This window comes from Triturus cristatus, chromosome 10 (genome assembly GCF_964204655.1).
Source record: "Triturus cristatus chromosome 10, aTriCri1.1, whole genome shotgun sequence".
NCBI classification, from domain to species: Eukaryota; Metazoa; Chordata; class Amphibia; order Caudata; family Salamandridae; genus Triturus; species Triturus cristatus.
Genome location: NC_140593.1, coordinates 983,929,356 through 983,941,443, shown reverse-complemented (window position 1 = coordinate 983,941,443; position 12,088 = coordinate 983,929,356). Strand labels below are relative to the sequence as shown.

The 12,088-nt window shown below is 44.1% G+C and overlaps 1 protein-coding gene across 1 annotated transcript in view; it reads right to left on the bottom strand.

Annotated features, from left to right (window-relative positions):
• Positions 1 to 706: 706 nt before the first annotated feature.
• Positions 707 to 12,088, bottom strand: part of NATD1 (N-acetyltransferase domain containing 1) — a 64,406-nt gene continuing 53,024 nt past the window's right edge. The window contains exon 3 of the mRNA XM_085628902.1: positions 707 to 1,179. Within this exon, the coding sequence (XP_085485028.1) occupies positions 1,063 to 1,179 (117 nt within the window). The 3' untranslated portion in view covers positions 707 to 1,062. The remainder of the gene's footprint in view (positions 1,180 to 12,088) is intronic.

Here is a 12,088-nt window from a genome sequence, read left to right as displayed (position 1 = left end):
AAACCACCTTCAAAGAGGCACAAGAAGTATGAAATTTAAAGCGAAGTTGCTTTTTTGAGCTGTGCTACTTTCAACATTCTGTGGTAGTTGGCAACGCTATTCAACTTCAACCTTGCCCCCAAATGTTGAACTTAATCATCATATTTCATTTGCAGAGTAAAAGGACACTCAGTTCAAACAAAATCTCTGCTTGAAGCCTCCCAAAAAAGGAAGCAATATTTAGGAGAAAAAACGCAGTATAAACAGAGACCTCCACACACAACCCTAATATAGAGCAAATTCATTGTCAAGGTCTTTGAAAAGATGGCTACATCCGTGTAACAGCTAAACCCCATGCCCCCCCCCAACACCCCCCCCCCCCCCCCCCAAAAAAAACACAATGTATTTTTTTGGGTGGCAATCCATTTTCTTTTTTTACTCTCTTCCACAGCCACCTCTTGAGTTCAACATCTTGGATACTAGACAGCTTGAAAGTCATTTGAAGAGAAACATGGTCAGTATCATATGCTGAAATCCCATCCAATACAGAGTGCAACAATAATCACCATGAAATGTTCTTCAAGAACTGGTACAGCCATTGAGGATTCTTAACAGACAGCAATCACATTAAAAATGATGGGTGGTCCAAGCATGGAAGTCTTTCGGAAAGGGTAGTAATCCATAGTGTAACATTAGAGACGTGGCACATGGAAGCTGAAGTATCCGACCAAGAAGAACCTCTATCCGTCCCCATGTGGCAATTACACATCATGTGTCATAGCAAGAACCAGGTGGGTTAGAGAGGGTGAGGACTGTGCGATAAGAAGGAAAAAAAAACCAACAAAAGAACAGCCAAACACAGTTCATGAACCATCCATATACTGTTTATCCCTTGGAGGTCTCTGATAAGACACAAAGTACATACCCCCAGGCTCACACAAATATGTACGCACATTTAAAATAAAAAATAGTAGCTTCAAAACGTCTTGTTTCCCTCTGGAGACCACATCCTTTTTTGGAACCATAATAAGAAGAGGCACCTCTTGCTGGTATTGTGATATTTGGCTCGGAAGTTTATGAGTATCAAGGTTGTAAACGTTCCAAATACTGGGGCAGAGGGTTCTCTTTTACAAACTTTTGAATGTACCAACAGGTGAGGTGGGCCTTCAAGTCTTCTTCAACCACAAAATCCATGGCTGCCTGCGGAGCAAAGAGATGATGTTGAAATAAAAGCACAGAATATGTAACTCAAACACACCTTTCCAACTGTTTTAATGCACTTTAAACCAGATATTACGTAGGAATACAGTGACAAAATGAAGAAAACTACCAAAATGCAGATCTGCTGGTCAGAATGCCATTAACACCCAGACAGTTGATTTTATACATCACACACACTAATTCAATTTTAAGTTTGCAAATATATCCTCAACATTCAGTCAAGGGAGTTTAAAAAATGCCCCACAATATTAACAGTGCATCAACTATTAGAATGTGTTTAGGTGAACATAACGGTCAAGAACAAACCACAATCAAGAAAGCAAAATCATAACGTGCCTTACAAACTCTTCTAAACACATGGGGACTCATACCTGTACTGCATGCCCAGCATCAAGTAAGCTGGCATCCCATAACCAGAGTGTAAAATGATGAACCCAGCCATGCAGAGAATACCACTCAATGAGGAGCGAAACCACTTTTTCTGCAAGGCAATAGTACTCAAATAATGGAAAGCATTAAAACCTAGTTCAACATGCAGATCTCCTTGACTGTCAGTGCAGCTGTGGGATTATAGGAGTGATGGGCTTGAAGAAAAAGCATACATCTGCAACTCAGTTGTGCATGAGCTGGAGGTCTACACAAGACTGACTTTCTACTGCTTAAAGATCATTGATAAAGAGACGCAGAGTTGAAGACACAGGAATCAAGATCTTCTGCTGACAAAATGGGACACCAGCCCATGGAGAACTTGAGGACATTAATACTCGCATTCGGCAACAGCTGCAATTTTCACACTCCGTTGGGCATTCCGACAATCAGAAGAGAAGCTCAAAGCGAGGTAATCGCTCATACATCTCAAGCTAGTGGCACATTCAGCAGCAATTATGCTTCCATGGAGTCAGTGGAGGGAGGTATTCTTCAAAGTACCACATTTTTGGGTGCATCACACAAACTGGTACACTAGAGGAATGGTTCAGGCTAAATACATGAGAACCTCCTAGGTTTTAGAGCAAACTCTGGCACAGAATGGGACAGTTAAAAAGGGTCAGAGGCATGATCACAGTGGGAAATATGAGTAAAATAGAGGGGAAGGTACGGTTACTCCAAATATTAAAATGAAAACACCACAAACGTATTTTATATATGTTCTAAAGGGGGATTTAAAGTCCTTGACCCAATTCAGATCCAGGTGGTCCAAAGGTGTCTGCACTTCTTCGGAGTTCTGAGGAAGCTGAGGTGGCTTGCTCAACTCGTTGCAGTTGTGGGACACGGCAAGAGGCAATGGAGCAATTGGGGACAGAGTGTAGACAGTGAGCTGGGGAGATGTAAAGCCGAAGCGGTGAGCAGCAAAGGGAAGCTTCCTACCCAGTCAGAAAAATGATAGTTGAGAAGAGGACCAAGTGGCTGAGATCAACTGGAACATTCCAGCAGCCACTTTTTTCATATTCCTCAGTGCAATGCACCAAGTGTATTCTGTATGCCCAGACATGGGTCCGGTCCTCACTTTGACACTGGAACCAAGCTACACACCACTGTAGAGCTCCAAATAAGGTGACATTAGCCTTGGTGTGCTTATGATTTAGAAAGAACCTTGCCTAGCAGTTCAGGCCAGACTGTTCGTACTGGAGCAGGACCAAGGCTGATTTTCATAAGGCTGATTCTTGTCTGAGATGACATGGTGCGTAAATCATGGAATGCAATGCAGCCTAGAGTGATTACCAGTGGGTGAGATTAATTCAAGCGTTCCACCTACCATTTCTTCATATTCCTCAAGGCAAATGCCATCTAGTCATAGTTAACAGAACATGCTCACTGGTATACCCGAGCCCCAGCAAGCCCCACTAGGAGCTCCCTGTGCCAAATGAAGAGAAACACCAAGGAGGGTTCCAGCAGGGCACAAGATGACATGGATAAGAAGAAACTTCCGTCCTCAAATACATAAAGGCTTCTTTGCACTATGCTGCAGTACTGCAGCTGACCGAAAACCTGACATGCTGGCCCAGGAAAAGATGGGTAAAGGAGCTGGGTGATCTCATTAAACAGGAAAGGCCGGGTGTTGCCTCATTAGAAGTACTGCATTAACAATAAAAAGACACTATGTAGATAAAGACTAGGCATAGATAAAAAAGTTAAAAGCTATAGTTCCAGAGTGATAAAAAGCACAGGTGAAGCCAAAGCAGGGTTTTATGGGACATGAAGATTGGAAAATTCAGCAAGTAAAGACACGAGAGGCAGAAGAAATTTAAGGTAGAAGAAATTCGATCTATTATTCAAGCCAAAAGAAGACTGGAAAGACCGGAACATGCGAGTAGGGCGGCCAGCCTGAAAGTTGTGGGAGATCCCAAACCATAGCAAGTGAAGATCTTGTGCATTTTTAACCAAGGAGGACACTCACATAGAACTGAAACGAAGAGATAAAGGCTGCCAAATAAGGGGAGAAATGGGGTAAAGAAGGAGGAACTGTGCCGACAATCCACTCAAATTTGACTGTTAGAGATGGTATATTAAAAGTGGAATTATCCGGAAAAGAGGAGCAGAGAGCCCCCAGACAGAAGATCCTGAAGGTTTGAAGATTCCCAGATCTTATCACTGAAATAACCGAGTTCCGGGTCCCCTTTTGAGAACTGGGTGGCACAGATATGCAGGTCTCTGCCTGGCCATTGACACAAGATAGTAAAGACGGAAATCTATATGCTTCTAGGACCACAGCAACTCATCCTTTTTCTAATTCCTGCCATGCCGGTATGCTGTGCATATTTTTATGTAACTTCTTGACATTATTCTGTCCAGGACCTCCGAACCCCTTCTAATATAATGGGCTAGGACTACAATTGAATTATTGAGGACTCCAGAAATGCCTGAGCTGTACTTTACTCACATGTGTATCAAATTAGTACGAAGCTTGACCACAGAAATCTTTAGCCCTAAAAATAAACCCGGGCCTGCACACCATACAGGAGGCAAAACACCTCTTGGCTGTCCTAATCTCCTACTTGTATATCCCATCGGAAAAATGTTTCACGGTTACAATATAGCCGACAATTTTACTCGTTTCATTAAATGTAAGAAATTTACTTAACTGATTTTGCATCAAAAATGACCTTTTTTTAAACATGTCTGGCACCCAACCAGAGAGATACCGTACAAAGACAAGGTGACCTGTTGTAGGGATCTACCGCATGGTCAGCATCCTAATGTGTCTAGTCATTCCCACGAATGGCTGACCTTGTTGCAGCTTCTGAAGATTATCTGGTCATTGAATACAGGAAACCTTCTCTAGAAGAGATTGCGTGTCATTTTAGGGCGTTTTTTTCTGCCATTTTTCTTTTGTTTTGAAAGTGGTCCATTTGCTACATATCAATGAACTGGCTGCTTTTGCTTATTTGTATCAGTCCTGGTGGTGACCCTCAATTCACTATGGGTCAAAATGCCATTGATGACTATAGCAATAGAATCTGATTAGTTCTGAATTGTTGTGCTACCTTATCTTTAGGGACCTCAACCAAACAAATAGTTACTATTGTTCCATTGTCCTATTTATTATATACACTGCTGCACCATACTCCTGTTTTCACTCACTGTGTGATTACAGGTGTTAGGTCTGAGGTAAATCTGCTTAACGATCTTTCATGCTTTTGGGCAAGTAGCAGATCTTTCATGCTTTTGGGTAAGTAGCAGGGTAGGTACCAAAGTCCTATTAGTATAATTACTTTACTACTATTCAACTTCCAGTCTGATGTATTTTGTGCTTATGAGTGTGCTCAGATGGCATGGATGTCTGTAATAATTTTGTAGATGTCAACTGAAAGCTTGGTCCTGTGTGGTCTACAAGTGATGAGTACTGTTGTATATGGTTCTTGATATCAGAGGGGTTGTAGCATAGGCTGTTTAATCTAGGGTTCTGATTGGCTGCTAGGGCTTCCTATGGGACTGGAGGAATAGGCCTTTGAATTTGATTGGCTACTAGGGCTGTGATTGGTTGATAGGGCCCGGTCTCTCACTGGCTCTAGGGTTTAAGGCTAGGGTTCCATTGGCCAATAGGGCAATATTAAGCATAGAGCTCAGGGCATCTCAGCCCAGGCATCAAGGCTAAAGCCGGAGAGGACAAGGGCATTTGCCTGTTTGGGCTGGTTAGAGCCAGGCCCAAGGCTAGAGATGCTGCCCAATTTTCACTTACGAGCTACCACCTTGAGCCCTCCACATCCACTAACATCCAAACACAATATCAGCAAATGATTTATACTCATGCACCACAAACAAAACTCATGCAGATTTCAATGTGTATTGAACCACTACATAACCCCACAAATCACACCTACATACATTTCTACCCAAACTATTCTCACATAAAATACAACTCTGTCCTATACCAGTAACACATCCACACATCACCAACACAACGCTACACTATACATAACTTTAATGCATCCAGACACACACTCCCTGTTCAAACAAAACGCCAGCTCTATCCTCTACATGCTCCTAATAGATCCCTTTTATCATGACAAAACATATACTCAACCTTCCATCACACCATCCACCAACACCCCCCCCTCTTTTTACCAATTACACACAACACTTACATTCAACCCCCACATTACCTATGACAGTGATCAAATCAAACACAAATGCTCTTGTCCATCCCCTTACACACCACATACTCTTCCCCACAATGCATCACCACCCCTGTACTATTCAAATACCACTCACCAGCAGTACTGCACATACACCTTTCCCAGAAAACCACAACATCAATATCTCCTCTCACTACTCCACAAAAACACACAAATCTCAATATATTACATTTCTTACACATATTTTCCCTTACTATTTAATCATGTATCTATATATGTATTATGTTAGTCCTATAGTAGAGAGAGAAAAAAATACTCTTGAAAGCTTTACCCTGTCCTACAATCAGCCTACACCTCTATCAATGTATCCTCTGTCTTCATTCTCGCTCATCCCAAGCCCTTTCTACTACTATGATATCCCAAATAACCCTACAAAATTCCTCCACGTTATCTCTCCTTTGACTTATCCCAAACCTACTTTTTCTACTCCGATTCTCTTTCTCTCGAATCTCTTTCTACATGCTCTTCTCTCCTCCATCTCTTATTTACTCATCCCAGACCTCAACTTCCTTCTATGTAGTCACGAGATAGGGGACTCCTCCCTTGGACGATAGCGTGCATGGGCATCGGCTCCATCCTCAGATTGTTTTTCGCCATGATGGAGTTTGTAAGAAACAGAAAAGATGTCCATGTGAGTGTATCCAAGTAAGATAGCCCTGGAACAGATAGAGGTTCCGGGGAGGCGGGTGGGCGTATGATATTCTGCAGCTCTACATGCCAAGAACAGATGCATACTGGTAAGTAGCATTTTCCTTACAAGGGAGAATGCTGCATGTGGGGAGAAGATGATGGAGGAGTGGCAACACATACTGGAAAATAGGCATTGTCCGTTCGAGGCATATGAGCTGCCGAATTCATACTTTTGCATAGACTGTATAGCAGTGCTCTCCCTTAGCAGTGGTCACCTGTATCTGTTGCAGTGGTCTGAAAAAGTGTTTTAAGAACAGCCTGGCATACAGAAGCCTGTTTTGCCAGCACATCTACACAATAGTGTTTGGTGAAGGTGTGTGGCGTAGACCATGTTGCTGCCTTACAAATGTAATCTAAGGGAATGTTCCCTAAGAATGCCATGGAAGCCCCTAGTTTGCATGTTGAGTGCGCTCTAGGGGGAATTGGTAATGTGCGTTTTGCCTTCTGGTAGCATATTTGAATGCATTTGACTATCCACCTGGCAATTCCAGCTTTGGAGATGGGGTTTCCTTTATGAGGTGGAGAGAAAGCTACAAACAGTTGGTTTGTCTTTCTAAAAGGTTTAGTTCTGTCAATGTAATAAAATAGAGCTCTTTTAACATCAAGTGTGTGAAGAGCTCTCTCTGCTACGGAATCTGGGGTTGGGGAAAAAACGGGCAACTCTACAGATTGATTAAGAGGAAAAGCAGAGATTACTTTGGGAAGGAATTTTGGATTTGTTCTAAGGACCCGCTTATGATGCATTTGTAAGAATGGTTCTTGTATGGTCAAAGTTTGGATCTCACTTACTCTCCTGAGAGAGGTGATTGCGACAAGAAAAGCCACTTTTCATGTAAGGAACAGTAGTTCACATTTGTGTAGAGGTGCAAACGGAGGACCCATGAGTCTAGTAAGGACAATGTTTAAATTCCACACCGGAGTGGGTGGTATTTTGGGAGGAATTATTCTTTTAAGGCCTTCCATGAAAACTTTGATAGCGGGTACCCTAAACAATGACAAATGTCTGTTTTGCAGGTAAGTGGCAAGGGCAGCAACATGTAATCGTATGGATGTGTATGCTAGATTACATTTTTGTAGATGCAGCAAATAATGTTCTTAATTGAAGAATCTAGCAGGTCAATTTTGTTGTTATTGCAGTAAATGACAAATCTTTTCTATTTGGCTGCATAGCAAGCTCTAGTAGTAGGGTGTCTGGCTTCTTTAATAATGTTCATACAGTCAGGTGGGAGGTTGAGGTAACAGAACTCTAGGACTTCAGGAGCCAGATTGCTAGATTCAGTTGAGTTAGATCTAGATGCTGTATCTCTCCATGGTTCTGCGTAAGCAGCTTTGGGGAGAGCCGCAGTTTTTGGTGTGGAGCTACTGAGAGTTCCGGGAGGGTTGTGAACCATGGTTGCCGGGCCCATGTTGGAGCAACTAGGATCATCTTGAGAGACTGTTTGAGCTTGCGTACTACTTGCGGAATGAGTGGGAGTGGCGGAAAAGCATATGCAAATCTGCCTGACCAGTTCATCCATATCGCATTGCCCTTGGACAACGGGTGTGGAAACTTGCCAGCGAAGGTTGGGCATTTTGCATTTGCATGTGTGGCAAACAGATCTATGTCTGGGTAGCCCCACATTTTGAAAAATGGTTGAAGAACTTGAGGATGAAGTTCCCATTTGTGTATCTGCTGTGTCTGATGACTTGGCAGATCCGCAATCTGATTGCGTACCCTTGGGAGATGTTCTGCGAGAAGATATAGGTTTTGCGGAATAGCCCATCTCCATATGCTTTGCACTAGTTCAGAAAGTTGCAAAGAATGTGTTCCTCCTTGTTTCGGTGTATAATACATTGCTGTCATATTGTTTGTACGGACAAGGACAGTCTTGTTGATGAGATGTAGTTGGAATGATTTTAATGCTAGAAAAATTGCCAGTAATTCTAGGTGATTGATGCGGAGCATTTTTTGTTGAGTGGTCCACCTGCCCTGAATTGTGTGGTTTAGGAGATGGGCTCCCCAGAGGGTGAGTGATGCGTCCGCTGTTAGCACTATCTGTGGAACTGGGTCTAGGAACGGCCGCCCTTTGGAAAGGTTTTGTGTGTCCTACCACTGTAGAGAGCGATGTGTGCAGCTGACCACCAACAGCAGACCTGAAAGTGGACCTTGAGCCTGGTTCCACTGACGTGCTAGGAATTCATGTAAAGGGTGCATCTGAAGTCTTACATGAGGTACTATGAAAATGCAAGAGGCCATCATTCCTATGAGCTGCATAAACACTTGAAGTGGTAGGGGGTGTTGGGGTTGGAATTTTGTGATGAGGGTCTGCATACTGGCTGGATTGGTGTATGCAAGAGCTTTGGAAGGGTCTATTGTGGCCCCTAGATACAGATGTAGGTAGGAGGGCTGACGATGTGACTTGGTGAGGTTTATTGTGAACCCCAAGTAGTGGAGCAGCTGAATTGTTTGGTAAGTGTGGTGAACACACTGGCAGTGTGACTTGGCTTTTATCAGCCAGTCGTCCTTGTATGGAAAAACATGAATCTGTTGTCTCCGCAAGACACTTTGTGAAGACCCTGGGTGCTGTGGTTACTCCGAATGGGAGAACCTTGAACTGATAGTGTTTGCCGTCCACTGTAAACCTTAGATATTTCTTGTGAGCAGGGTGTATAGGAAAATGGAAGAAGGCATCCTTGAGATCTAATGTGGCAAGGAAGTCGCCTTGTTGAAGTAGTGGAAGGATTTGTTGAAGAGTGATCATGTGAAAGTGATCTGACCGTATGTAGAAATTGAGAGGTCTGAGGTCCATTACTGGTCTGAGAGAACCATCCTTTTTGGGGATTAGAAAGTACAGGGAGTAAACCCCTGTCCATTGATGCTGTAGGGGAACTGGTTCTATTGCATGCTTTTGAAGCAGTGAGAGAACTTCCTGTTTGAGGAGCGTTAGATGTTCCGTGGACATGGGACGCTGTTTGGACGGTATTTGGGGGGGGGGGGGGGGGGACTTGTGGTAAGTTCCAGGCAGTAACCATACTGGATCATTTCTCTTACCCACCTGTCTGTAGTGATGGAGTTACAGACTGGTAGGAAACGTGAGAGTCTTCCTCTGACCGGAGTGGAATGGTTGAACGGCTGATTCAAGATAGTAGTTTGCACTTCCTGTTTAAAACCAGAGATGAGCAAACATGACTGTCTGCGTAGTAAGACACTGGTGTTGACAGATCTAGATGCAGTGTCTGCTGCATCGAGGGCACATTTAATGGATGCATTTGTAATGAATTTGCCCTCCTGGACCAGATCATGGGCTTTGGCCTTGTATTGGTCAGGCAAATGCTGAATTAGGTCCTCAAGCTCATCGTAGTGAGCCCTATCATACCTGGCAAGCAGTGCTTGTGCATTAGCTATCCTCCAGTGATTAGCTGCTTGGGAGGCAACTTGTTTGCCTGAAGCGTCTAGTAGTTTAGACTCTTTGTCTGGAGGTGGAGCTTCACCGGAGGTTTGAGAATCGACACTACCAAAGAATCTAGAGGAAGTTGTCCTTTAATGTACGTGGGATCATTGGAGGCGGGTTTATATTTTTTATCAATGCGAGGATTGAGAATTCTGGTTCTGACAGGGTCTTTAAAGATGTCTGGTGCGTGTTTAATGACACCTTTGAGCATGGGCAATGTTTGTATTGTCCTTTGTGACTGGGCAAAAGTATCTACCAGGAAGTCTCCCTCCATGGGGTCTGAATGAATTTGTAGCCCTTAGTTGGGCAGCCCTATCAATATGCTGACTAAACCCTATGTTGTCATCTGGGGGTGATGGCCGTGTTGGGTATGCCTTTGGATCAGGAAGGTCTGGAGGATCTGCAAGATCATTGTAATCTGCCAATGTGTCCTGTGATTATAGCAGTGTCATCATCATCCTGTGGTGGTGGTGAGTGTGGAGAGAGTATAGGAGAGTGTATGGGAGACTTTGCAGGAGACCAAGGCTTAGTAGGAAGAACAGGAGAAGAGGGTTGTAGGGGTGAAATTGCAAAGTCTGTTTTCTTCACAGGCACCTCAGGAGAGTGCGAGGTGTCCAATTTCCTCTTCTTTGTTGGGAGACTGCCAATATGGCATGTTTTAGGGTCCACGTGCAATGTCTTTTGTTTCGGATCGATAGGATCTAGTTGAAACAGTTCCTCCTGGTTGGCATCTCCTTTCGATGCTCATTTTTTCGGTTCTGAACGTGGTTTTGATTTATGCTCTGGAGCCTTAGAAGGGGTTTTTTGATCCTTCGATGTCGATTCGATAATCTTTTTCGGATCCAAAGGTTTTCGGGGTTTGTTCAGATCCGAGGCCTTTTGGTCTTTCGGTGCCAAAGAGCTCAATGCCGAGGCCTTTTTGGAGGTAATGGGAGTTGGATGTATTCCCGATTTCGGTACAAACTGTGTTTTTTGGGCACCGATATGCGGCTTGCTGGGTCCCGAGCCGCCGGAAGGCTTTTCCTGCGTCTTCGGAGCCGGGCCTGGAGGCGGGGCTTCTGAAGTTCTCTTTCGGTCGCGACTGAGGTCCTCAGGTGAAGTTTTGACCGGAGCCTTCTTTTTCTCAGGTGGGGTAGGGGCAGGGGCAGTTGTACTCACTTTTTGACCTGGAGTGATGTGGTCATTGGAGTCAGTCATCAGCTTCGGATACGATGTCAAGCTCCTCCAAAACCTCTGCCTCTGGAACATCGGGCCCTTCATCGAAGAGGTCTTCTGGCACCGGTGAAAACTGTTGCACCATAACGTGTCGTCAAGCCCGGCGATCACGGATAGTCTTTTTGGATCGAAAGGAGGCGCAGGCGTGGCAATCTTTTTCCTCGTGTTTTGGCGAGAGACAAAGGTTGCAGACCTTGTGGTTGTCGCGCTGTGAAAATCTAGCTCCACACTCGGGGCATTTTTAAAATGGAGTCCTTTCCATTATCCGTAGGCCCGAATGGCGTCGATAGGCCCAGCGGTCTGCGTCGACGACCGGAATAGAGTATTTTTGATTTAGCGCATTGAAGGGCACGCGAACAATACCGTTGAGTTGTGATGGTTTGGAAACACAGTACCGAACCGGAGCTACATCCGAATCCGATGCCGGAAAAAAACAATCTGGGGATGGAGCCAATGCCCATGCTCACTATCGTCCAAGGGAGGAGTCACCTATCTCGCGACTACAAAGACTTATTCCAATACAACAACAAACTGAAATCATCCGAGCCCAACACCAGATGGCGATCTATGCAAAAGTTTGAATTCTGCAGCTCCTATGTCTCGAACATTATTTTTCCACTGCACTTTGTGCATCACTCCTTTGCATGTGTGCTACTGCTGGACAGTGTTGCATTGTCCTCCTTCTACTAGGTTATTCTGCTACGTTTTATCATTCACCTATCTGGCTACCTCTCTCCCTCACCACCCAATCTTTTGTTTACATATGGGTCGTTATGTCTTATCTTTTGAGTAGTAGAAAAAACATTCAATGCTCAGATGGTCATTTCCAGGACAGACATCCTTACATTGGAAGGCCATTAAAGAATCTACTGCTTGCACCTTGTGGGTTAGGCTGAGGGTTAAACATCATTGAAGTGT